Raw genomic sequence first — 27,000 nt, forward strand, 5'->3', positions numbered from 1 at the left:
AGCTGTGGGTTTATTCGCACAATTTCTGGGTGTATTTATGTGTTATAGTATAAGTATTTGCAAACATTATGTTAATGGCATGTTATGTTATCATCATGTTATGTTAATGGCAGTCTATGCTGATCTAGCATTCTATATAATGCCTAGGCGATGCATAGAATACCTAAAACATGTAGCTATAGTATGAAATTTTATTCAATACTTGATGCACAGCCAGTATATTATATATGACGAAAGCAGGCAAGTGACTTGTTGGTGGGCAGGCAGTACTAACCCATCATCAGTTCAATGCGTAGTCTTCAATTTTACTCCTAGAGATTTAGATATTTATTAAAGCTCGTGAATCGTGAAGGGGAGGAGTCTTCTGGCGTAGCCATTTTTAAATACTTGAAAAAATATTTGCTACCTTAATCTGTAGCATGGTATGAAAAGTTGGTTAGGTCATAAAGCCAGTTATTTAAACAGAACTTGTCACTGTGTTACCTGATTTTCTCTATTAAAAATTATGCTTTGAAAATACTTGTGTAGAGAGGTAATCTATATAATTAAATCTTAATTGTACATATCGACAGTGGACCAGTAGGTGATCTATACAACCCCTAGGTTTATCCAATTTGTAGAATACCTAGGTTATGTATGTAATGAACAATCATGTTCATCATATTTTATACATTACCAGAACTCCTCAGGTATTATATACATTGCCTAGACATTGTATAGAATACCTGAATTAAACAGATTGTAGGTAACATATTATACATGTATATGATAAAATCAGCTTATAGTACCCATAACACAGGCTATGCTTACTTTTGAGCTACATAGTGATGTGTGTATAATTGTTTAAGTATATATTTTTTTACAGTGAAACAGTGAGATCCCATGGCTTTATAATTTTAATTGATATGAGAGGATCGCCATGGGCGGCAATAAAGCCCATCCTGAAAGTGTTGCAAGAGCACTTCTCTTCATCCGTCCATCAGGCACTAGTAGTAAAGCCTGACAACTTCTGGCAAAAGCAACGCACAACAATAGGAGCACATAAATATAAGTTTGAGGTAATAATACTGTATCAGCAAAAGTATTACACTGTGTATGCAATGCCATGTTAGTTTTATTAACCGACTTTAGACTGTATATATGTTTTTTTTTATATATATGTTGCTTTTTTCAAGACCCCTGGATGTTTATAAATCATCTTTTAATAAGGGAGAATATTTTAATATTGATATTACACATACTCTTATTATTTATAAAAGGAATATGTAACTGAATGAAAAAAAAACATGGGCATTACTGTACTAATACTATATTTTATGGTCTACAATGGTATTATATTTAAAACATTTTTTGCAGACTACCATGATTAGTTTAGAAGCACTACCCAAAGTTATAGACAGTTCTCAGTTGACACCAGATTTGGATGGAACTTTGCAGTATGATCATGCCCAGTGGATTGATCTCAGATTGGTAACTACACTTTTAAAATACACTATTTTATTTTTTTAATATAATAAACAAGAATGCCTGAACAGCTGGCCTATTCACTATTTTGGTCTTTATTATCAACTGATTAAAATAAACATCAAATCAATTGACAAAATGTCATTTACTTTCTGTGTAATATCTACCAGTAAGTACCGGGTGACATTTGTTACATAGAATCTTAATTTCGTATATGTCAACTAGTATACACCAAAGATAGTGAATTAGCCTACAAATCTGGATGAAAATTTGCACATAAATAGTATGGAATGGCACATAGGCATCCCTCTAATTCCACGGGTACAGAAGTACAAAAAATATATACGGTCGAATTGAGAAACCTCCTCCTTTTTTTAAGTCGGTTAAAAAGGGTTGGGGTAGGGTATTGTAGGGGTAGGGGTAAGGTAGGGGTAGTAGGGTAGACGTAGGGTAGAGGTAAGGTAAATAAATAGGTTTAATAAATATTTCTATTTCTTAAAATGCTTATTGAGCTTTTCTTTTGTAATAGGCACTTGAAGAGTTGATGTGGCAAGCGGGAGAGCTGCTCGATCGACTGGACGATTTGCAAGAGGATGTGGCGCGCGCTGACTTCGCGGATGACGTCACTGGTGCCAGGAGAGCTATCGACGCGCATGCAGACATAAACAAGAGGCTTGCCAAAGTGCCTGTTGACGAACTGGAAGCTCAGGGTGAGTCAGTCAGATCTATCTGTAGCAGTGACTGTCACTTCAAAGATATAAAATACACTGTCTCATCATCTATCTATCTATCTATATCTATACTTATAATAAAAATGTAGAAGATCCAATTCTGTACATTAAAGATAATTTGAATATTTTTGTTGCATTGTACAGGGTGCTGGGGAGTATTTCCCATTACTTTGATTATATTCTTTACAAAAATTAATTAAAAATGTTTAAAGAACATGTGTTCTAATATGAATATATTTGAAGTAAATAATATTTATTTTGTAAACAGGTCTTATAAAATGTGTCCCTTATGTAGCCAAACTTAAAATAGATAAAGGCATGTGTTACATGGATAGTTGGAATTATTTAAATTACTTTGTATGAAAACATATTTTTTTTTTATTTTATAGTTAAAAAAATATTAGTTATGCAGTTCGGCTCCTATAAGTGAACTCGCCAACACCTTGAAGTTATGGGAAATACTCCCCATCAACCTGTATAATCGATACTGAAGCCAAAAATATACATTTTTTATTTTTTGTCTGTATGTCTGTCCGTATTTGATCGAGCATCACGTTTGTAAATTATTAAACTATTAAGAGCTAATTTTTGTTAAAGTCATGTGACCCCACCCTGTATCGGCTAAAAGGTTGTAATAGTTGACCAACTTAAAAAACGTAATTGGCAATCGAAAGTTGCATACTATCCGTTGTTAATTAAAAAGATAAAGTGTTCAGTAAGATAACTCAGTGTCTGTGAAAACTTGAAATCTGAAATTTGGTATGGGTATGTATATTAATTACGTCTACTAAGTGATAAAAATAAATTTTTAAAAAAATAATTTTAGAGTAGTCTAAAAATAAATTTTTAAAAAAATAATTTTAGAGTAGTCTATATGCAAAGTGCAAAGCGTTTGACTACATTTCTCAAAAAAAAAGAAAAACGTTTTTTTTTCGAAATCGGTACATCTTTCCCCGGTCTACTCGAAAACATTTTATAGCTAATGATACCTCCTATCCTTATATCAAGGCAATCCTTAGCAAAATTAAATTTTAAGCAAAGAAATATTGTTTTAAAAATTACTAGTTTTTACTAATTCCTGTTTAAGTCCATCAGCTTAGCCGGAGCCATTTTCGAACATATTAAAATTTTTAATATCTCGTTGGATAGCCAATAAGACACACTCGTTTTTAAACTGCTATGCTGATAAAGTTGCTAGGTAATTTATTTGTATTTGATAGCTAATGATCCCTACAAAAGGGAATTTACCTCCTATAGGGAATGCTATGCGTTTCTAGTGACCCTGTATAATAATTTGTCCTTTGCTATCGAATTTGATATAGATATTTGATATAGTCTAACGAAGTTCATTAAATGCTTGCTACACTATATCGCATAGACAATACACTATATAGTCTGTCAAAAATGTATTAAGTATTATAGCGTGACTTATTACGCCTGAGTGACTAGCGGCCGGTAGAATGGTAAAAATAATGGATTGATTCGAATGCAGAACCATGCGTTAAGTGCACTGAAGTCGGTTGATTTTATACTCAAATGTTATGCCTAATAAATTTTCGTTTTATTCTTTATTTAAAACTGTTAATGTGCCTTGATTGCGTGAATTACAATAATTGTGCGCTCAAATTTCAATGCAATGTTTAAACGATTCTTTCATAATAGTTTAATATGAAACGACGTTGGCGAGCCAACATGTGCTTCGATTGCTTCCGAGGTTGCGAATCTCCGGGTATGTTTTCGTTTATATTTGTGTGCCTAAATTATAAAATAGCGTAATAACAATGTGAATATAATAGTGAAACCTTCGTTGCGAATATGATACTTATTTACTGGTAACGCTTATTTTGTGTGGGTTATGTATAAATTATCGTTAACTAAAAAAGGTTTTTTTTCAATTAAAAAAATAATGCATTTACAAGGACTACATACTGGTAATTGTAATAAACTAACTGACGCCCCGCGGTTGTAGCATGTAGCATGGTGCGGGTGACAGTTGCCTTATGACGTTCATAATACGTACTATTATCGTGAATCGCAGCAAACTTTCAAGAGTGAAACGAACTGTCACCCGCACCATGCTATAGCGTACAAACTGTAGTTATCGTTCGCGTAAATCGAGATAAAATATAGCTTATCCATTACTACTTTTTTTTACATTACTATACCAAGTGATAGCCGGAATACGATATGAAATGAAATGAAATAAATGATCACTAACAGTGATTGTGTTAAAGTAATTTAAGTAAATATTACACTTTGTACATATATTATGTTAAAGTAATATAAGTAAACATTGTATGAACATTTATAAAACTAAATTTTCGAAGAAAATAAATTCCAAAATAATATAAATAGTTGACAATACTCATAATATTATCTAACTAACTTCAAGTGACCTGTGGGTAAAAGCTTGGTTTTTGGTTATTTGGCGATTCGTATTAGTGCGTAAAATTCTATGTATAGTGCGACGTAAAAGAGTAGAATTTCGTTAAAATGGTACTAATAAACTTGCTATGTGGAAACACCGCATTTACTGACATTATCACAAAGATCTTTCAATATATAGCAACCAAATGATATTGATAGTTTTATAAGATTATTAAAATCATAGTGCGATAAATATCACTTATTTAGAATTTCATTCTTTCTTTTAAAATTGTAATTGTAAATAAATATTAATCATGAAATCAGCTAAGTAACATGATGGTTACTTCGGGGCTAGATTGTGATGTAAGTATTTTCCAAATATATTCATTAATTTATTTTCCAAATATATTAGACAGATCAACAGATCGTCTTTTAAAAAATAAAAACATAATCTATACTAACATTATAAAGCTGAAGAGTTTGTTTGTATGTTTGAACGTGCTAATCTCAGAAACTACTGGCCCGATTTGAAAAATTCATTGTTAGATAGTCAATTTATCGAAGAAGGCGGTAGACTATATATTATCCCTGTATTCCTACGGGAACGGGAACCACGCCAGTGAAACCGCGAGGCGACTAGTATTAAACATAAATATAAAACAAAATATCAATTACTATCAAGTATCAAGGTAGTTGCAGTCCCAAGTGAATGCCACGGGTTACCATAAGAACAATAAGTGACTCTGTACCTACTCGTAGATACCTACATAAGAATAAAAACACCGCTCGCTTGCTACTTCCACTCGCTTGTGTTATCAAAACTTACTTACAACTTACTAAACATGAGTAGTAGGTACATATCTATATAAAATTTTTAAATGTCCACCATTCTCTAAAATGCATATGTTACAACGCCGCGAGATGTTGTTTGACACTTTTCTCAATAAGTCGGCACTGGCAAACAAACTTTCAATCCTTATTACAACCCCTTCTGATTTTATTTTCGCGGCAAAAAGTATTCTATAACCTTCTTCGAATTATGGTCTCAAATCTTGGCATTTGAATTAATTCAGTAGTTTAGACGTGATGCCTGGCTAACAAAAATACGGACAGATAGACAGTCAGACAAAAAATAAAAATAAAATAACTTTTGGCTTCAATGTTGATTATATAATGCCCTCCAACAAAAAAATCCAAAATTTTTTCAATGTACAGAATTTGACCTGTTACAGCTTAATCTTAGAATCTACACAAATAGTCAACTGACGTGTCAAAAGTGCTTGTAAACTGAACTTACTGAATAAATGATTTTTGATTTGATTTTGATTTAATTAAAAGTATGGATCATAGATAGACACTTAAATTTTATTTATATGCAGTAGATATGAATAACTTCTGCTTCACGTATTGATGGGTGACGTTTGTCTCAGGAGAACGCGTGGTACAGCGGCTGGAGTCCGCAGCGGCGGCTTGCGCCGAAGCTAGCGGCGGTGGGGCCACGGAAGCCGCGTTCCACTGCGGCTCGCCCGCGTCGCTCCGCTCGCAGCTGTCCGCCGTACGCTCAGCGCACGCGCACGCGCATAAGCTGTGGCAGCACAAGAAGATGCAGCTCGACCAGTGTTTCCAGCTCAGGCTGTTTGAACAGGACTGCGAGAAGGTATGCTAATGGACTGCTTCACTGCTCTACTGTTCTTTAAGTAGTGAGAATGACTATGCAGTTTATCTTTTATTAAATGCTATTTTATTTTTTAACGTAGTCACCTTTTAGGAGTATACACTTGGCATATCTTTGTTCTAAACATAAAAAATAGCTTTTCGAATAAAATCCTCGTCCTTATCCCTTAAAATCGAGTACACGAGCGTCATAACCATCAAATCAAATCTGACCCCTGAGGTGCTCCTCAAGCCGAAGAAAGAGATAAAAATCATTACGACGTCAGGTGAATACGGTGGGTGCTCCATCAATTCAAAGCCAGCATCTTCTTGAGCGATTCGACATTCAGTACCATGCCGACCGTTCTATTATTTTTTCAAAATTTTAACCATTTGTTCTGCTACTGCTATCGTAGGGTCGTCCCGAGCGTGGGTCCTTCTTGGTGGAAGTTCTTCCTCGCTTAAACTCGGCACACTTATCAATCGTAATAAACGAAGCCTAATTAAAATAATGAATTTTGACCTTGACTTTGACTTATTTCCTTCACCCTTTTGTGACATTTGTGTCCTGTATGATGATTTTATGTATCTAGATGCTGGAGTGGATAGTGAACCATCGCACAGCATTCCTGGCGACATACGTAGAGATTGGACGATCTTGCGCTGCCGCTAAACGTCTGCAGGAAGAACACGCCAGGTATATATTTATTTTAACTAAACCACGTAAACTATAACTATACATATACTATACTAAATACACACCTCCTTTAGAAATTCTGTTTTTCCAAATCCCACGGTACCCATGATTTTTTTTGGGATTGAAAAGAGTAACAAACATGTACACACACTTACACAACAATTTCCGGCTATGATATATATGTTTTATGTGCTGCAAAACAATGAGAAATCTCAGAACATTTAGATTAATCTATACTAATATTATGAAGGGGTAAAGTTTGTGCTGTTGCAGGGGTAATCTCTGGATTTACGGAACTGATTTTGAAAATTCCTTTACCACTAGAAAGCCATGTTATTTGTGAGTGTCATAGGCTATATTTTATTTCCGCATTCTTACGGGAACGGGAACTACGCGGGTGAATCCGCGGGGCGTCGTCTAGTAAAACATAATTAGATACAGTTCAAAAGGAAGTGGATGTAGTTGAAGTGGTGAAATCCAGTTTGTTAAGAAACTGGCTGTAGATTTTTTGTTCATATTGAAGTTAATTAATTTGTTAATGTAGCTGAAGGGATTTCCTTTCACTAATTCATAATAATTACCGCTACATATTTTTCACGTCATTTGAAAAGAGCATCTAACCACGCAATGGATAGTAATTTATATATAAACACGCTTGTGTTTTAGTTACTATTTTTCTCATGCAACTTCGCCTGCAGGAATGTAGGATATTTTGTTTTCAGTAAATTGTAATTCACAGTTTGCAATATAAAAACAGAAATAATACAATACAATAATATATTTTTTATACTTATACTATACATAGGAAACATTTGATTATTTGTTTGTTTGCATTGAATAGTCTCTGAAACTACTAAACTAAATTGATTTTTTTTTACACCAATAGAATACTACACTATCCCTGATTGACGTAGGCTATATTTTATCCCCAAATTACTTTGGTTACTGGAATTACGCAGGTAAAATAGCGTGGCAAATGCTAGATGATGATATATTATGATCTACACGTGATATCCTCCAGGTTTGCGGCGGCGTGCACGGGTGGTGGGCGGCCCAGCGTCGCACGCGTCACAGCCGCCGCGCGCAGACTTGCGGACAAACGACACTACGCGGAGACGCAGATAACGGCGCTCGCGCATCGTCTCGAACGCGCCTACAAACAGCTCTCTGCAGGTGCGTTGATCTATACGATGAGGGACACGTGATATCGCCAAGGTTTCCATCTTAGATTGCATCGTCAATAACATCAGGGAGGATCGCAGACAAGGGCTAAGAGCGGGGGCACACGATGCGTTGCGGCAAAGATTTCACCGTATCAGCAGGCGCACGAGCGGTGCGGCGCCGTAGCAGCTTTGGACAGTCTGTTGTGACGCATAGAAAACTGAGCGGTGCCGCTCCGTTTTCTATTTCCGCAACGCATTCACCCCTCCCCGCCTCGTCTCGGTGGTTGCAAGACCGGTGCGGCGCCGGAGCGCATCGTGTGACATGTATGTAAGACGATGCAGCGACACCGCTCCGGCGCCGCACCGCCGCCGCAACGCATCGTTTGCCCCATCTCTGACTTGCCATAGAATAAAAAAATAAAAAATTGTTTATTTGTGTAGGTTTGGAGGAACGTTCAGCTGTGCTGTCGCTATCGGTCGTGTTCCACCATAAGGCGGAGGCCTACGCGGGGGCTGTGGGTGGATGGGGCGCTCAGTGCGCCGTGGCCATTCAGTTAGCCGCGGGTGGACCGGGGGCGCCACCCTGTGCAGACCCGCGCGCCCTAGAACAACACACTCAAAGACACCGTCAGCTTTACGAGCACATGTGTCAGGCTTATACTGAGGTGAGTTCACTCTCACTACCTATTCATAGATATTTTCCATTCTCACAGGCTGATCCTAAGAGGCGAGATAGCTTAAAACGGAACGGAAACACCAGGACGAGAGCGACAGAAATGTGTGGACGATGCCAAGGAGTCGACCAAGAGACCTTACCTTATCAGCCGATAGACGTCCACTACTGGACATATTCCTCTTGCATGGACTTCCAAGCACAACGTTTTCGAGACGCCAGCAACCAGCGGCTCCCTGTAACCCGCTTGATATCCTCGGTCCACCGGTGCGTGGTCGCCAGTCCAGCACCCAGGGACCCCAACGTCCATCGGCTCTTCGAACTATGTGGCCTGCCCATTGCCAGCTTCGCGACTCGCTGAGCTATGTCAGTGACTTTGGTCCGTCTGCGTATCTCCTCATTCCTGATTCGATCACGCAGACAAACTCCAAACACAGCCGCATCGCCCGCTGAGTGACTTTGAGCCTTTTAATAAGGCCCATAGTCAGCGACCAAGTCTTGTATCCGTAGGTTATCACTGCAACACGCACTGTTCAAAGACTGTCTTGAAGCACTGAGGAATTTCGGAGAAAAAAGACATCAAGAGGCAGCTCAAAAATGAAAGATTGGTAAAGGTTGCTCCATCTGACAAACAGTCAGTTCGAGGAGAGCACCCGATGATGACGATGCATTAACCTTTGCCGCCTTTCCTTTTTATGCCTCCTCTATATTTACTCCTATAGCCGTATTAAGTTTATGATCTGACTTTGAAATTACATTTACTGCTACTGCTAAAGCATCTATATTATATTGTGCCCTTTTCTCTTTGCAGGTTCATTCGACAAGTAAGAAACTTCTGTACCAACTTGATCATTTAGTGCAAGTTTGTCACCAGACAGATCCAGCAGACATGGTGAGTTTTTTTGTTATCTATTTTTAACTGCATATTTCATTCCAAACTAGATTTTGATTGTGCAATCAACAGTCTTGCCAACTGTGGTTTGGGTTTAAGTTATCCTGAAACCTATTTGTTCATTACACCCATATTCGGCTCACTGCTGAGCTCGAGTCTCCTCTCAGAATGAGAGGGGCCAATAGTCCACCACGCTGGCCCAATGCGGGATTGGCAGACTTCACACACGCAGATAATTAAGAAAATTCTCTGGTATGCAGGTTTCTTCACTATGTTTTCCTTTACATTTTGAGACACGTGATATTTATTTTCCTAATTAGTTAATTAACTTAATTCTTTAGGAACCTGTATTTGGAATGTATTCAAGATTGCTAATCATAAAGAAGCAAATTCCGAATTAGACAAAAAGATTTTTACTAGTAAATGGTGTTGCGATTTTGATGTCCGGTCTCTAAGAGATTTAGGCCATTAATTAAATTCATGTGCGTAACATCGACTCTTAAGCATCCAATAGGTTTACCATGACAACTCCAGCTTTAACATTCGACATCAACATCGTCGACATATTTCGTGTATAGTAAAAGACCAATGTTGGCGATGTTAAAATATCGCTCTCTTTCGTCCCAAAGCAAGGAAAGATAGAGTGATAGCTTAGATTGCGATGCTATTCGCCGACATTTGCCTTTCTCTCATCTCGAGATATCTAGTTGTCGGAATGACGACCCCACAACGGAATACTGGGTGTTGTTAGTCCCACCATTGTTGTATGCAGAATATTCTAGACAGTGGTGTTTGGGAGGTCTATGTTCAGTAGTATGATGATGATGATGATGATGTTGTTGATGATGATGATGATGATGGTGATGATGATGATGATTATGATTTAAACAGAATGAAGGCTCCGTGAGTTCCGCCGGAGGCAGCGGCGGTGATCCCGCAGCAGATTACAGCTCAGGCGCGAATCACGTGCTAGCAGTCATTCATCAGATACTGGGTCATCACAGAGCTCTCGAATCTCGGTACCACCAAGCGCGACTCAAACTGCACCAGAGACTCGCGCTCCTGCTATACAAGGAAGACTGTAGACAGGTCGGTACATTTCATGAACAACACCAGATATATTTTTTTTTTAGTTGTATAGGCTTGCGCTTGACTACAGTCATGCCTGATGGTAAGCAATGATGAGGTCTAAGATGAATCGCGCTTGTCTAGGAGATGCCTATTCACTTTTGCCTTGAAGGTGCACAAAATTGTATGTGTCAGGAACAGACGCCGGAGGGGCATTCCACATCTTAGCAGTTCTAATTAGAGACGTCGAAAACGTTTCGTGCGTGGGCTGACTGAACGTAGACAACATAGGTATGCTATTTTTCACGACGTCTTCCTGTTCTGTGGTAGAATGGGGATGAAGGAACAAGACTATTAAGTTCCTGTACACACTCTCCAAAGTATATCCGGTAAAAGACCGATGGACAGGCGACGTTGCATCGGTGTTGTAAACATTCCAGTTTCGTCCGTGTCAACGGTTCATTACCTATGATACGTCTACGTCGAACCCACACCCTCCGGAATCGGAGGCAGAGGTCATATCCACTGGGCTATCACGGCACGACGATCAACCGAGTCTAATGCTGTAAGCTGGTATTTAGCAGACCCATTCCATAGGTGGCTGCAGTATTCTATGCTGATTCGAACCTGTGCCTGTTAAAGGGTGAAAAGTTGTTCTGATGTGAAGTACCGCTTTACCTTATTTAGGATACCTAATTTTGCCTATAATATACTTTGGAGTGGCTGCCTTTTATTGTCGACAACGTTTCCAATAATAACTGCTAAGATATGGAATGCCCTTCTAGCTTCTGTGTTCCCAGGGACATAGAATTTGAGCACCTTCAAGGCAAGTGTGAATATGCATCTTTTAGGCAAGCGCGCTTCATATTATACCGCAACATCACTTTTCATCAGGCATGATTGTTGTAAAGCGTTAAACAGAGAAACAGGGATTGAATTTAGGTTAGGTTTATTGTTTTCCAAAGCAATGTAGCTAACAGACAAAGATAACTGAACTCATTGACGACCATCATAGCCTTATGCGTATTCCACAAAATCGTCAAGCCAACCTTTTACTCTTCAACGGGGCATTTGTGGGTTATAGTGAAACCCTATACCATTTCATCCATCCCACATTAATATTACCCCAAATACCTGAGGTAAAGAAAATTGCACCTCCTTCACAACAAACAACATAAATGTGAAAGTTGAGCTATCTATGTGTTTTTTGAAGTGATTTTAGTATATGTTACTACTAGCCCGCGACTTCGTCCGCGTGGAATTCAGTTTTTCACAAATCCCGCAGGAACCATGGATTTTCCCGGGATGAAAAGTAGCCTATGTGTTAATCCAGAGTAAAATCTATTTCCATTTTCAATCCAATCCATCCAATTTTCAGCCAAATCGCTACAGTAGCCGCAGCGTAAAAGAAGAACAAACATACTTACACACTTGCACACAAACTTTCGCCTTTATAATATTAGTGTGATAGTGTCATATACAATCAATTTAATAATTCTAATGTTTACTTTCAGGTGTTGGATTGGTTAGGCAATCACGGCGAGAAGTTCTTGATGAAAAACACAGGCATAGGAAAGAATCTCCACAAGGCTAGGACCTACCAAAAATCTCACGAACATTTTGAAAATGTTGCACAGGTATATTAATTAATGCTATTTAATATTTATTACTATGTTTGTTTGTAACAGTATCAAGCAAAATGCTGAAAAAAGTCACGTTAACTCGTATATACCATGTGTACCACGTCTATCCACCACCATCGCCTGATTGTAGATCTAGACGCCCAAAAAACGTCCTTTAACTCCCGATTCCAACGCTTATTGTTGATCTAAACGCCCAAAAAACGTCCCTTAACCCTCTATCCCAACGCTGATTGTAGATCTAGACGCCCAAAATACGTCTTTTAACCCTCTATCCCAACGCTGATTGTAGATGTAGACGCCCAAAAAACGTCCTTTACGATCCTGACGATGACATAACAAACGACAACGCTTCCCAGGCAACACAAACACAAGCTACACAGCGTCTTCGCCGGCGAAGACGAGGTCCCCGATATCTGACTGCACTCAGACGTGGGCTTTTTAACTCACGATCTCGGGGACACCCGGACAGATACACTCAGGCCAAAATAGCCTTCCCAAACGGCCCTTTAAGCCGAGGTCCGAGTCTCAGAGGAGACGCCCTTAGAGAGTCGCTACCCCCATCTACACTGCTTCTGCCTTCGGGCCTCATTAGGCGATGCTTCTGCGCTTAGCTAAACCCGCCGGTGACGCCGCTGAGGTCCCCTAAGGAGCCTACGGCACTTACACAATGAGAAAAAAAAAACTACCATCGTTACCACTTCGTCGACTCGTTCAATATGCGACCTTTACTTATCCTATTCTCTTTCATTAGAACACGTACACAAACGCCGAGAAGCTTCTAGCGGCGGCCGAGGAGCTCGCAAGGTCAGGCGAATGCGACGCTGAAGAAGTATTGGGCGTGGCGCGAGAACTCGAAGCTCACGTCGCTGCATTCGCCGCTAGAGGCGATCGACGAAGAAGGCGGCTCGACTTGGCTGTATTACTCTACACGCACGAGAAAGAGGTAAGAAAATAAAAAGAAATCAAAATCCAAAGTCATGTCATTGTCATCAGAACTCAGAGCGTGTGCAAAATTTCATCCTAATCGAAGACAGGGAAGTAGGTCAAATTAAGATTCCAAGATTTGATATATAGTTACAAGTGAGCTAATATAAGCGTGTTAATTACAATAGGCTAGATGACACTTTTTTTAAACGGTTTTAAATAGTTCATTATCGTTCTACTAAACTGAATTTTTTTTTTCATACTTTTTGGACGTGATTACATAAATTTTAGTTTTTAAATTAGTTTTTGATAATACGAGCTAAAACGCCTGTCGGCTATGACTATATTTCAACTGTTTAATGACGTCACTATAATAAATCCCTTACAAATGGAGTGTTTAACAATAATATTAGTTAACAATTAGTTCGACGTTTGTGTGTTAGTGACGTCACAAAATGGACGACAGTATTTATGACGTTTGGAAAATTTGAAAATATTCGTGATATTTAAATTAAGTTATCGATATATTTCGGACCCTTACTCCATGTACTACACGAAATTGATATTGTTTATATTAAATTTCATATGAGTCAAACCCTATTAATGCTGATTCGTTCCATAGGTGACTTTAGTATTAAATTAAAATTGAATATGTTGTTATAGCTACTACAATGGCTGGAGACTCTTCGCAGCGGCGGCGGTGGAGCCAGCGGCGTGACGGACGAAAGCCCAGAGGCGGCGCGACGTGCGTTGGAGCAGTGCGCGCAACATCGCGCCGCTTCACTCGACGCTTGCGCTGCTACCATCGCCCATGGCGAAGCGTTGCTCCAGGACTTGAGGTGAGTTTATAATCTGGCAAGTTCATTGATGATGTCACAGCAATGATATGCGGGCGGCGACGGGAAAGACTGCGCGGGTGTGTGCAGGGAAGTGAGGTGCATCAGTCGTGGGTTTTTCTTTCATTGCTACACGCCCCCCGGCCCGCGCGCTCCATCCGCGGTCATCCATCCATTGCCAAGCTATAGTACAAAAGATTTTTATGAACCAGCTCAGGACAGCGAGTAAATGCCCCCGTGGGGCACAAGACCTCAGCCTTGGACCGGGCTGAAAGGACGTAATCGGTGATGATGACTAGGTTTGAATATATAGATTTTATGAGACGTTCGGGTAAATAAGGTTAATGTTAACTAATTTATACGTAAAAACTAAAGATTGTCTGGATGTTTGCAAAATAAATAAGATTATAAAATTTCAAAATCTATTAAGAATCTCTTATCGTAATTAAATGAAAATTCACACAGTTTCAGCTTCCTTACATTAAACGCGGCATATTTCAATAAATTAACTATTAGTATAAACAAATAACAAAGATATTTGTAATTTTGTTTGTACGTCCACACAAATCTAACGATCATTATAATCTACGACGCCAATAATTCGTGCCGTTTTGTATTGGACGTTTTTCAGGGATCCGTGGCAGTGCCGCAAATATGACCCTTTAAATCCCTGTAGTTCCGAGAGTTAATGATTGCAGATACCATGTTACTTTTACAAAATTGCTTTACTATTAGCATATTCCTAATTTACATACAGTTTCAAAAACTGTCATCATCTCTGTTGGTGGAGAAAGTTTCTACACGTCTTGTTCCGGGCTATAGAAGACAATGGTTCGAGGCCTGTACCGCCATTCTATTGGAGAGGAAATGACCCAATACAGATTAGTTTACAAGGGATTTTGTTCATTTTGAATCATAACTTGGTTATCTCGCAACTTTGCTAGACGATTCCTCTGCTACCATCATCAATGGCGAAGCTTTGCTGCAAGACTTGAGTTGAGTTTAACTTCTGGCTAATTTTGTGTCATAACTTGGGCATCGCGCGACTTAGCTCAATGTTTCTGCGGCTACAATTGTCAACTGCCAAGCGTTGCTGTAAGACATAGGTGAGCTTAATGTATCTGGGATTTTTGTTTAGACCATCAATTGTGTGGACAAACTTCCGGCTCCCCCTAAAGTGGGTGCACGGGCCCATTAGATGCCCCAACGGGAACGACGGGTGCTTGAATACGGCGCTACACGACGAAACGAGAGCCTTCAAAGTATTGGTCAGATAGTCAATGAACTACTTACGGTCAAAAGGTAGTGAGTTGACCTATGTTGGTTGACCCTAGCTGACGAGCTATATGAAGAGTAGGTTATGTGTGATATGTGTACAGGTCGCGGCCCTCTTCCGTGTGAGTGTCAGGTGCCCCACGCACACTTTGACACTTTTTGAACACCTTTTTATTTCAAAAGTCATAAGCCCAGTTTGTTGCTGAAGAAACTATACTAAACTTCTATGACGTTGGTTTAATACGTGGAGCATGATTTTGCTGTTATGTGATATGAACGCCAATGTTCTGCAATTGTAACATTTGTTCTGGGATTATAATACCTACAAATTCTGACCAATCTTCATACACCTTTGTTGCCCAAATGTCATAACATAACATTATGTATGCCATATTTTAATAATTGTCCGGTTCGGGGCATATGTACCTACAACTTTTCAGTTATGTGCGTTTTAAGAAGTTAAATATCACGTGTCTCAAACAGTGAAGGAAAACATCGTGAGGAAACCTGCATACCAGAGTTTTTTCTTAATTCTCTGCGTGTGTGAAGTCTGCCAATCCGCATTGGGCCAGCGTGGTAGACTATTGGCCTAACCCCTCTCATTCTGAGAGGAGACTCGGGCTCAGAAAAGAGCCGAATATGGGTTGACAATGATGATGAATGTTTATCCGTATCTAATTTTGAATATAATTGTTAGAAAATGGTTAAATGCTGTGTAATAACAGCTTTTTGGTCAATGGATTTACCTTGTTCTTTTAAAAATTCGTCTATAAAAATATTTAAAATTTACAGTTAATAATAAATCTATAGTACTTAAAGTACCTAATAATATAAATATTAATGAATTAGGTACCTACAATAAAACATTTCTAGGAGGGCATACATTTTTTTATTTCTTGTTCCTGTCGTCAATATTTTTAAACTTACAACAACATGTCAGGCGTCTATTTCATTTACCGTCTACGTTGGTAATTCTGATGTTCCTTCAGTTTTACACAACGACGTATCTGTCAAACGCTTGTCTGTACGTCTTATCGATACCTGCAAAGCCCATTAGACTTCTTAAAGTAGACAAATATACCATTATTTAGGACTTCACCTATTTAGACTAAAAATGCTGTCCTGGAGGAGGTCTATCTTACGAATTTCATCAGTTAATAAAATCTTATCTAGAATCGCAATGTCCTCTAGGGTCCGGTTTGGTTTTTTTCTCAAAAACGAATGTTAATTCTCCAACATTCCGTAAAAGGCCACAGGAATTAACGATTACTTGTGCAAAAATCTAACATTTACTTAATTGATAATACTGCAAAGAACACGACATATTAGGTAATAAGTATACGCGTGGAGACGTATGTTTTTAGATTTATATAATTGTATTTATATCCGCTCCGAATTAAATTGATCGTGTTATTTTGCTCTTTACGTTTTAGTCAACTGCGCGACGCCATCGTGGATTTTATGTTATCAGTCCATGTACGAGTATTTTTGTTTTGTTTCTCGATCTCTACACTGAGAAAAATGAGCTACGTAAATGAGCTTTGCTGTAGTGTATTGCTGGATAGGTTTTTGAAATATATGAGGGTCTTCTACCAATATTTTCCGATTTGATATGAAGCTTTTAAAAGCTATTTTGAGTCAAGGTTTCCCACCCTCTACCGGCTAAACGGTTGTTTATTGACACGTGAAAGATTTTTTTATTTGACGTAAAGTAGAAGGAAAACTATAACAGCTACTTAGCTGTTATAGTTTTCCTTCTACTGGGAACTACTTTTCTATTACTCTTTAAATGGGAATGGTTACTTAACCATTCCCATTTAAAGAGTAATAGTCAACCAACTTATAAAACATTATTGGAAATCGAAAACTTTATACTAATTCCGTTGTTAATTAAATTAAAAGAGATAAACTTGTTAATAAGATAACTGAGACTCTGTTAAAACTAGAATGATGCAATTTGGTATGGGTATGTATATTAATTACGTATGACCCTAACATTTTTTTGGGGTTCCTTCTCTACATGCAAAGAGAGTATGAATCGTCTATCCCATGGTGTGGGGTATCGTTATTGGTATTTTTGTACATTATTTAAGGGATTAAAGTACTTGCTTAATCTACGGAACCTTACACGTACAGTGTAACCCTACACTGCGCGTGTACGGTACCCAACACGCATTTACTTGATTTTAATAATAACTAATGATAAAATATCATTTGATAACATTTGCAATATCATCGTCTGATAGATGGTCAGTTTAAAAATAACCCGTCCGGGAACCGGCTAAAACTGCGACTAGTTTTTGTCCGATGTTCCTTTTAGGATCAATCCCTTACAGAGAATTACCTGCATGTCAGTGCATGAGTATCGGTGGATGATGTCTGTACTTACTCCAACTTTTAATAATAATAATAATATAATAATAATAATACGTCCGTCTACGTTGATAATTCTGACGTTCCTTCAGTACGTACCTGTCAAACGCTTGTCTGAACGTCTTATTGATACCTCCAAAGTCTAGTAGACTTCTAAATCTAGACAAATTATACCATTATTTAGGAGTTCACCTATTTTGATAAAAATTGCTAGGTACTATTATAAAGAGGTAAAGTTCGTCAGGTTGTAGGCGGTAAGATCTATTGAACTGACTTTGAGAATATTTCACGACTAGACAGCAACCTTACTTGTGAATGTGGCTATATTTTATCCCCATATTCCCACTGGAACTGGTACAACGCGCGTGAAACCGTAGAGTGTTTGTTAGTTTTATCTATACTAATATATAAAGCTGAAGTTTGTTTGTTGTTTGATTGAACGCGCTAATCTCAGGAACTACTGGTCCGATTTGAAAAATTCTTTCAGTGTTAGATAGCCCATTTATTGAGAAAGGCTATAGGCTATATTATCTCCTTATTCCTACGGGGACGGGAACCACGCGGATAAACCGCGCGGCGTCAGCTAGTAATATAATATAGAGATTTGGTGAGTAATGTAGGTGTTAGTTGCGTTTAAAAATACCAATGAAACGATTGTGATGAAATCTTGGTAAGTTGTGCACCGAAAGTTTCTTGCGTCATAAAAATATTTATTACTAAAAATATCAACGCTAGCTAATATTTTTTAAACTTCAATAATGTTCTTTTTTACCTTCTCTAAAAATAGTTTATATATATCCTTCTTCATTAGAATTTCGCCTTTTTCTGTATTCTCCTCAGTTGTTTTACAGCAGTGCTCCGGAAAAACTTACATCACCATGTTTGGCGGTACAGTTTAGACCTGTAAGATCTGGTTTGGAGTAATTTTTTTTACGAATCCTTTCGAATATTATCGTACGGTTTGCCTTGAACAATCGACCATTGGCGAAGTAGATGATTTTCAAACATTGACATAAAAATCTCTTTATAACACATTTGCTCGTAAAGTATAAAAGTATCGCTTATTTCACCAATTTCAATATCGTAATGTATCTCATTACGCACATGTGCCGTAATGTAAAGAAAAATGCACATGTGTCGTAATATAAAACCTTTATGGTCCGTCTAAAAGCGGACGGTACTTTTTTAAATCTTAGCAAATTAAGTTATTGGGATTGATATGCTGTTGTTGGGTGAGATTTCTTTATCAAAGTCCAAAATCTTCAATTCTCACTATGCACTGGGCTAACAAGACACTGTATACTTGTATTTTGACGTATCCTACTAATAATAATATTAGTAGAATAGGATTTAAAAAAGTGCGTATATCATTCCCAATAACTTAATTTGCTTCGATTTAAAAAAGCGTTTATAAAAACGCCAAAGTTTATATGGATGTTTGTTACTCTTTAACGCTAGTTGCGGCGTTAAAGTAAGCGGCGGCGGCTGTTGTAAGTAAAACCGATTTGGATAAAATTTAAAACTAACTTAACTATTAATATAATAAATAGATTTTACTCTAGATTAACACATAGGCTACTTTTCATTCCGGAAAAAACCATGATTCCCGCGGGATTGGCGTGAAAAACTTACTTCACGCGAAGTCGCGGGCGTCCGCTAGTTATCAATTAAAATTAATTAATACTTAGTTTTTCTAGTCATTTTAAAATATCTCTTAGAATAATATGAACAGGATGATTTCACTCTGTTTATATGTGTGTCTAAGTTTATGTTTGCAAATTATATGTCGGTACTACAAGTTGTACTATGTGGTAGTTTGCTTGCGGCGTGCAATGATTCAGCTGTTGTCCAACTCGTTTACCGTAAGAGGATAAGTGGCTCCAGCACTGGCGCCATACTACGGGATGACTGGGAGTTTCATGCCCTTTTCAAGACTTTCACTATGCGGACTACCTATACTTCAAAGCTTTATTTTTGTCCTGTGCAAAAACATCTACTGAATATAGTCATTCGAGTAATAAAGCAGCTATACTATAATAAAATAACGATTATATAACACTTACACATGTATAGAATTTAATAGTGTCATACAAATGTAATACAAAGAAACTGTGATAATGCAAATTATATTGCATTGTATGGAAAATATTATGTCAATAAAAAGAAATGACTTTACAAATGATTGAATTAGCTTTTGTTGCGTTTTTAGTACGTACGCTTTCGATCTCGCTGATATAGATGTTTGATGATGTTATCATTATACTTTAGGTACCTACGTTTAAAAGTTTTTATTCTAACCCTATGTGTTTTTTGGCAACGCTGACAAAGATGTCATCTTGATTTGTCGAGCTTAATAGCATAACAAACAAACTCACATTCACATACATATTTATAATATTAGTTAAGTTAATACAGCTATTTTTGTTTCTTTATGCTTTTCTGTATACTTCAGTATCAACCCATATTCGGTATTAACCCATATTCGGCTCACTGCAGAGCTCGAGTCTCCTCTCAGAGTGAGAGGGGTTAGGTCTCTCAGAGTGAGAGGGATTAGGCCAAACACGCATTAAGAAAATTTTCTTATGCAGGTTTCCTCACGATGTTTTCCTTCACCGTTTGAGACCCATGCTATTTTAATTTCTTAAAAAACACAACTGAAATGTTGGAGGTGCTTACCCCGGACCGGATTCGAATTCACAGGGCTATCACGGCTCATGTCTGTATCATTCATTAGCTTATAAATTTCATTTTTAAATTATCAACACTGTTTATATAAAACTACTCACTAGCACGTCGAAGTGTGTTCAGGAAGTTTCATGAAAATGAAACGGGACCAATCTGGAAGTAAACTCTTTCAAAGTAAAGAAAATTTTTCAAAATTGTTTAATAAATGACGTAGTTAAGAGGTTACAAATATTAAAAAAAAAATAAACGCGCCGATTTGAGAACCTCCTCCTTTTTTTGAAGTTGGTGGAAAATGTCTACTTCCGGTTGCGGAGCTTTTGAGTGCTCAAACATTCGGCGACGGTTTCATTGTGAGCAACCACCTCACAATACGAGCCGTCTCAAGGATCACCGCGTTCAGTCCCTTTGATCCAACAGTCTAGTGAAAATTTCTCAAGATGTTCGTCGAAGCTTTCCGCCATAAGACCATTGACTAAAACGACGATCAAAACAACAAAGGTCTACTCTACATTATATTCATTTTTATGATTGAGATTTTTCGAAACGGTTTTATAAAGTACTTTTCTTATTATTATATATTTTTTTAATCGTATTTGTTTATACTATCACTAGCTGACGCTGCGCGGTTTTACCCGCGTGGTTCCCGTTCCCATAGGAATATATAGCATATAGCCTTCCTCAATAAATGGGCTGTCTTACACTGAAAGAATTTTTCAAATCGGACCAGTAGTTCCTGAGATTAGCGCGTTCAATCTCAACAAACTCTTCAGCTTTAAATATTAGTATAGAAGTATAGATTTCAATCTGGTATACTTCTCGATTTGTTTCTGTTTACCATAGTTTCTAATGGTGCAGTGTGAATACGATGTTCGACAAAATGCCGTGTTGCATTCGCCGCAAATGCATTGCAAGCTCCAACGTGTAGGTACTGGTGCGTGTACATCTTTCGAGTAACGCAGTTTAGTTCACCATCGGGCAAGACCGCGGAGTGACGTTTGCCTCGACTTCGCGTCCTATACGCGGTTTCGCGCCAACTAAAACAACTCGTTTTAATATATATTTCGGTTCCGACTCCTTCTTAGCTTCAGTAAAATTATGTTTTGATAGTAATAATAAGACGCTGAAAGGTTGTGTTTTATACATTATATTATGTTCACTAGTTAATGTGCTACAGGATTAATTGATTGCTAATGTTAGCCTTCGATTAATTTTGTTTAATATGCAGGATCAAGTAACGCTTTTGAATAGCTTTTAATAAATGTTTAGCAAGTAATATATTATTATGTACTTGATGGTTTCGTTCGTCAGTCTTTCTTTGTGGTGTTGTAGGTCTAGTGAAAATGCTGAACTTATTTTTACCTTACTAGATTTTGCTGATATACCCTAAAATATTTAAATTTGATTTAAATCTATCCACTAATTCAATAACAGACGCACAAGCAGTGAAATGGCCATTGTTTTGAATTCAGAGCTGGATGGACAAATTGAAAAATAACTACATTAAGTCTGTATTATAGTTATGTTCGATTAACTTTCAATGTAACTATCTAAGTATGCAGAATAATTAAAATTTTAATTATAAATTATTGCTCCTTCCGTATTGCCATTGAACTTAACGATAACCATCCTACTTCCTGCTAATATTATAATGTGTATTATGCTGAGTGCGAAAGTTTGATCATTTGTTGCGAAATTGAAACAACGATTATACTTGCACGTTATAAATATATACTTGAAAGAAGAAGAACTTTATTACACCCAAAAATACAATAATAAATAATAAAAAAACATTACTTACTTGGTTAGTAGATACTTTAATGGTTAGTAGAACTACTCTGCGTTTGAATTCGAAACAACATCAAATTCGACGTCATTTGACGTGGTACTCTTATTATCTTCTTATCTTATTAGTAGATTACTCTACTTTCGAATGTGAAACAACGTTAGATTCGGCGTCAGTTGATTTGGTATGATTCTAATTAGTAGATTACTCTGTGTTCGAATGCGAAACAACATTAAATTTGGCTTCAGTTGGCGTGGTACTATTCTGATTAGTAGATTACTCTGCTTTCGAATGCGAAACATCGTTAGGTTCGGCGTCAGTTGGCGTGGTATTATTCTGATTAGACTACTTTGTGTTCGAATGGAAAACAATATTAACATTAGTCTGTACACTTTTCGAGAATTAGCATAAAATATTGATGGCCAGACCTTCATGGTTTTGTAAAAACTGGAAGTTAGGTAGCCAATCCTTCTACCATAGGTAAGGCTACTACGGATGGATGTTTGGGCCATGGTGGGAGAAAGCAGGTGTATTTCAGATCTTATAAACCCATTTTGAATTTTTTTTTTGAGTGTCAACTACGAGGGTGAAACCGCGGGGTGTCAGCTAGTTTTTAATGTTTTTTTCTGGATAGTTTAAGAATCATGTCCCAAGTTACCAATCACTTAACTATGTGGCAACCCTAAAAGCACCACTCTTTTTACTTGATGATTGGTCCACTCCACGGTTACCTACCGTACTCACCTATGGTAGAAGCACAGGCTGACAAGCTTTTAGCTTTTAAGCGGTCCTCGAATTATGCATACTCAATACCTCTCAGCGCCTGGTCTATTACATAAAATGACCCAAGTTTGGCTATCTCTAAAGTTTATTATTTAAATTTCAAAACATTAAAAATTTTCAAATACCTCGCATTGTCGCGTAAAGTCCACAATATCAATTATACCCACATACATAATTATAGATCAAATATCTACCAGCCAGCTTGTTAATATTTGCACTTATAACGAGACTTCCCCTCGGGAGGCTTGTTAAAAATTTGTCGACGTTTGCTCCGTGACAGTAGGTACTTGAATTTCCGTCCATTTTTATGCATAACTTAGAGGAAAATCCGTCTGGTATTCCGTCTGGTATTGGCGGCAGAGAGTACTGCATTAAAAGAAATGATTAACCGGGAGATACAGAAATCTCCCGGTTAATCATTTCTTTTAATGCAGTACTCTCTGCCGCCAAACAATCCGTTTGTTAACAAACAAACACGTGTATTTGTATAAATATTTTTGTTTAAACGCTAGATAGTCAGTAGTCAGATTGTAAATATTTTTGTACATTATATTATGTAGGACTCATGAAAAGTGACATGAGCTTTCTTGAGGGGTGAAGAAACTTTGTATGAAAATGAAAGGATGGAATGTTTTTCCGCGGTGTATTCGCGAGCATTTGGCTAGTAATTTTTTTTTAAGAATATTATACACTTGAATTTATAAGTATAATGTTACGCTATCTCAGGATTGATTATCGCAGATACTCTGAAGATACTGTCCGCTTATTATGCTCAATAAATATGTTACAATAACACACAGCTATTACTGCAATAGTTTAATAAACAATATAACATTCTTCAACCAATTGTAAGACGAACAACAGCAAATTATAGCCGGTTTTGTTTTACAATCCTATTGAAGCGCTTTTACCTAACGTATAGCCAGAACAAAATCTCCGATGCTGAATTGATTTTATGCGGCTTGCGGAAAAGTTGTACGTAACCCTACGCGCCGTACTACGCGTACAAATTACGTAGTACAAGAGGCGTGGTTTATTTCCTAGTAGCTGTTGCCAGAGAGTTCGTATGCTTGATATTTAGCTTTTCATATATTTGTCTTTCACGGCAAAACGGAGCGACGAATTGACGTGATTTTTCAAGTGGAGATAGTTGAAAGGATGGCAAGTGACATTGGCTATTTTTGTCTCTTTCTGACCCCCCCATATTCCTAGAATGGGGGGGGGGGTGAAAGTAGGGATAGGCTACGGGTAGTGTACGAGTAGGGGTAAGGTACAAAAAGCGAAGCTTGACTAGGTCTGCTAGTGGGATATAAAGTAGCCTATCAATCCACGGTATAATCTATCTAAGAGGCATGATAGCACATACACAGGGTGTCCCTTAATTAATGGATAAAACTCAAACTGTAAATACACCACCTAATTATATAAAATTAATTAGAATAGTTTTCCAAAAAATCCTAGGGCGACCAAGTTATATTTATTTTTCAAATTTTTCTTTTTTCATTTACTTTTTTTGGGGTTGTTACTTAAACTGTAAGTACTTATTGCATGGGAAGTCTTTAAAAACTAATATAATTTTACGGACGCCCGCGACTTCGTCTGCATGGAATTTAGTTTTTCACAAATCTCTCGGAAACCATGGATTTTTCCGGGATAAAAAGTAGCCTATGTGTTAATCCATAGTAAAATCCATTTCCATTCCAAATTTTAGCCAAATCGCTTCAGTAGTAGCCGCGTTAAAGAGTAACAAACATACAAACATCCAAACATCCATACAAACTTTCGCGATTATAATATTAGTAGGAAGTAGAATGTTATTAAAATTTCTCGCACATCAAAATATCCTCCTAAATGAAAATATGGATAACTCTTTGGGGTCTGCTAATTATAGATACAGTTTAATTCCACCAGCAATTTTTAAACTCAACAAGGTTAACTATATAAAGATTGTGGGCTATTAAATGTCGCTTAAAGTCGTGGGCATAAACAACATTTGTTATAAAGTGAATAGATGTTACCATTAGGTCATACACGGTTACGAGTGTAGGTATAATTGGGCAATTTCATGTCATACAACATCAGATATGACAGAGACGCTGAAGTGGGATCGCTTTGTCGGGAAGTCGACGGCAATAAGTTGATGGGTCTCGCGAGTGATTTAAATTGTCTCACAATAGTGTTTTCCGGTGTTATGTCGGTTGGGGCGAGCAGACTTGGGGCATCAGTCGGTCGGTCTCAATTCTCAACCCCAGACGAGTAGCCACTCTGTGGTAATCAGTGTCATAGTAACGAAGTATGTAAAATAGCCAGCCATTTTGATTGACACATCTTGTCAGTCGATTAATCTCATTTATTTTTTCTACTTATATGTCACATTTTGCACGCAGCTTCGCCTGTGCTAAATTCGGGGTAATATCATCCCGTATTTTTAGGGGTTGGAAAAAGATTTCCAAAAAGAAAAAAACAGTTATTTCCTAAGTCGCAGTACCTAAAATGTTGGGGGCGGATTTTCAAAAAAATTATGTACTGTATGTATTTTTTTTAGTCACAAATAGTCTGCTTACCAATTTTTAGCGTTATATTTATTTATTTCTATCTATTTGAGCGAGTAGCATGGTATATTTATCTCCGTTTTACTACGCAAAGGAATCGCGGACGTCCCCTAGTAATTATACAAATGGACTTATTAGTCTAAACTGCAAGGTGAAAATTGTTTAATTATGTCTACCAGTAACTTTACTTCGTAAAATTGATCTTCCCAATCGGTGGTAGTAACCACTGATTTGGCATTGTACATTGTATAACTTCATGTACATTTACCAAAGCTGCCTAAATTATATTTTAGACTAGCTGACTCCGCGCGGTTTCACCCGCATGGTTCCCATTCCCGTAGGAATACGTGGATAATATATAGCCTGTAGCCTTCCTCGATAAATGGGCTATATAACACTGAAATATTTTTTTAATCGGACCAGTAGTTTCTGACATTAACGAGTAATAAACAAACAAACTCTTCAGCTTTATAATATTAGTAGATATAGATTTGTAAATATATTATGCCTATCAAAAGAAATATTGTACTTTCTGTGTACAAGACAAATACGCAACCGAAACTTTCTCACGCTTATTTAGTTTCGGTATGATTGCGCTTCTCGGATTATTATGCAAGTGACTTCAAATCTAATAATGTTTCACGGTATTTATTTATACCGCCGACTTTTCTAAATAGGAAATATTACCTTGACTTGAATATTTCAGAAACCGGCATATTTTTTTAATTTTTACTCAAAAATAACATAACCTCCCAGTGAAAGTCGGTTTTAATCGGTTGTCGTGCCAAAAGATTTTTTGCTATAATCTATACTAATATTATAAAGTGGTAAAATATTTGTCTCCCAACACCACAGACTTTATCTCTTTATAATTTCAGTATAGATTATTATAAGCTAATATAAAATGGTAGACAGTATAATACTGCCGCATAAGTACATTCCGCCCCAGCTCTACAGTTGAGAGAAGGGCTCTCAACTGTAGAGCTTTGGGCCTACCCTCGCTCACTCCCCCTGCATCATTTCACCTTATTGAAACGCGTATTCGCTCTTTCAAACTTTTAATAACCAGACTATAACGATCGAGTCAACTCCCTCTGGGCTTTACTACACGTGGACATCAAAATCGTCAATCGACTCTGTGAATGCCAAGCTTTGTGTTACTATCTCTTTTAATGTTTTTGGTTTCTGTCATTCGCAGCGGCCGAGTGGCGTAGTGATAATGGGTTAATTTTTCTAGTAATCTAAATCGAATAGAGTTTGTGAAGCAATAAAACAATGGTGTAGTTTATGAAGTCCTTCCCATTGCTATTTGTTACTTGTTTACACGCGTTTCCCCTCCGCAATTTGCAATGTATCGTAGATTATATGTACCTCTGATAATTATTGAAGCGTAACTGAAGCGTAACCATTGTCTATAGTTGTATGTTATTGCCGTGTC

General features: G+C 37.5%; 1 protein-coding gene across 4 annotated transcripts in view; it reads left to right on the plus strand.

The window, feature by feature from the left end:
• Positions 1-27,000, plus strand: part of LOC112042907 (kalirin) — a 172,062-nt gene that overhangs the window by 3,110 nt on the left and 141,952 nt on the right. For all 4 annotated transcript variants that reach the window (XM_024078110.2, XM_052890745.1, XM_052890747.1 and 1 more), the window contains exons 3-14: positions 866-1,058; positions 1,357-1,470; positions 1,994-2,174; positions 5,993-6,219; positions 6,809-6,912; positions 7,934-8,085; positions 8,517-8,740; positions 9,560-9,640; positions 10,532-10,729; positions 12,223-12,345; positions 13,103-13,294; positions 13,939-14,114. In XM_024078110.2, the coding sequence (XP_023933878.2) occupies positions 866-1,058; positions 1,357-1,470; positions 1,994-2,174; positions 5,993-6,219; positions 6,809-6,912; positions 7,934-8,085; positions 8,517-8,740; positions 9,560-9,640; positions 10,532-10,729; positions 12,223-12,345; positions 13,103-13,294; positions 13,939-14,114 (1,965 nt within the window). The remainder of the gene's footprint in view (positions 1-865; positions 1,059-1,356; positions 1,471-1,993; positions 2,175-5,992; positions 6,220-6,808; positions 6,913-7,933; positions 8,086-8,516; positions 8,741-9,559; positions 9,641-10,531; positions 10,730-12,222; positions 12,346-13,102; positions 13,295-13,938; positions 14,115-27,000) is intronic.

This window comes from Bicyclus anynana, chromosome Z, assembly GCF_947172395.1.
Source record: "Bicyclus anynana chromosome Z, ilBicAnyn1.1, whole genome shotgun sequence".
Taxonomy (NCBI): Eukaryota; Metazoa; Arthropoda; class Insecta; order Lepidoptera; family Nymphalidae; genus Bicyclus; species Bicyclus anynana.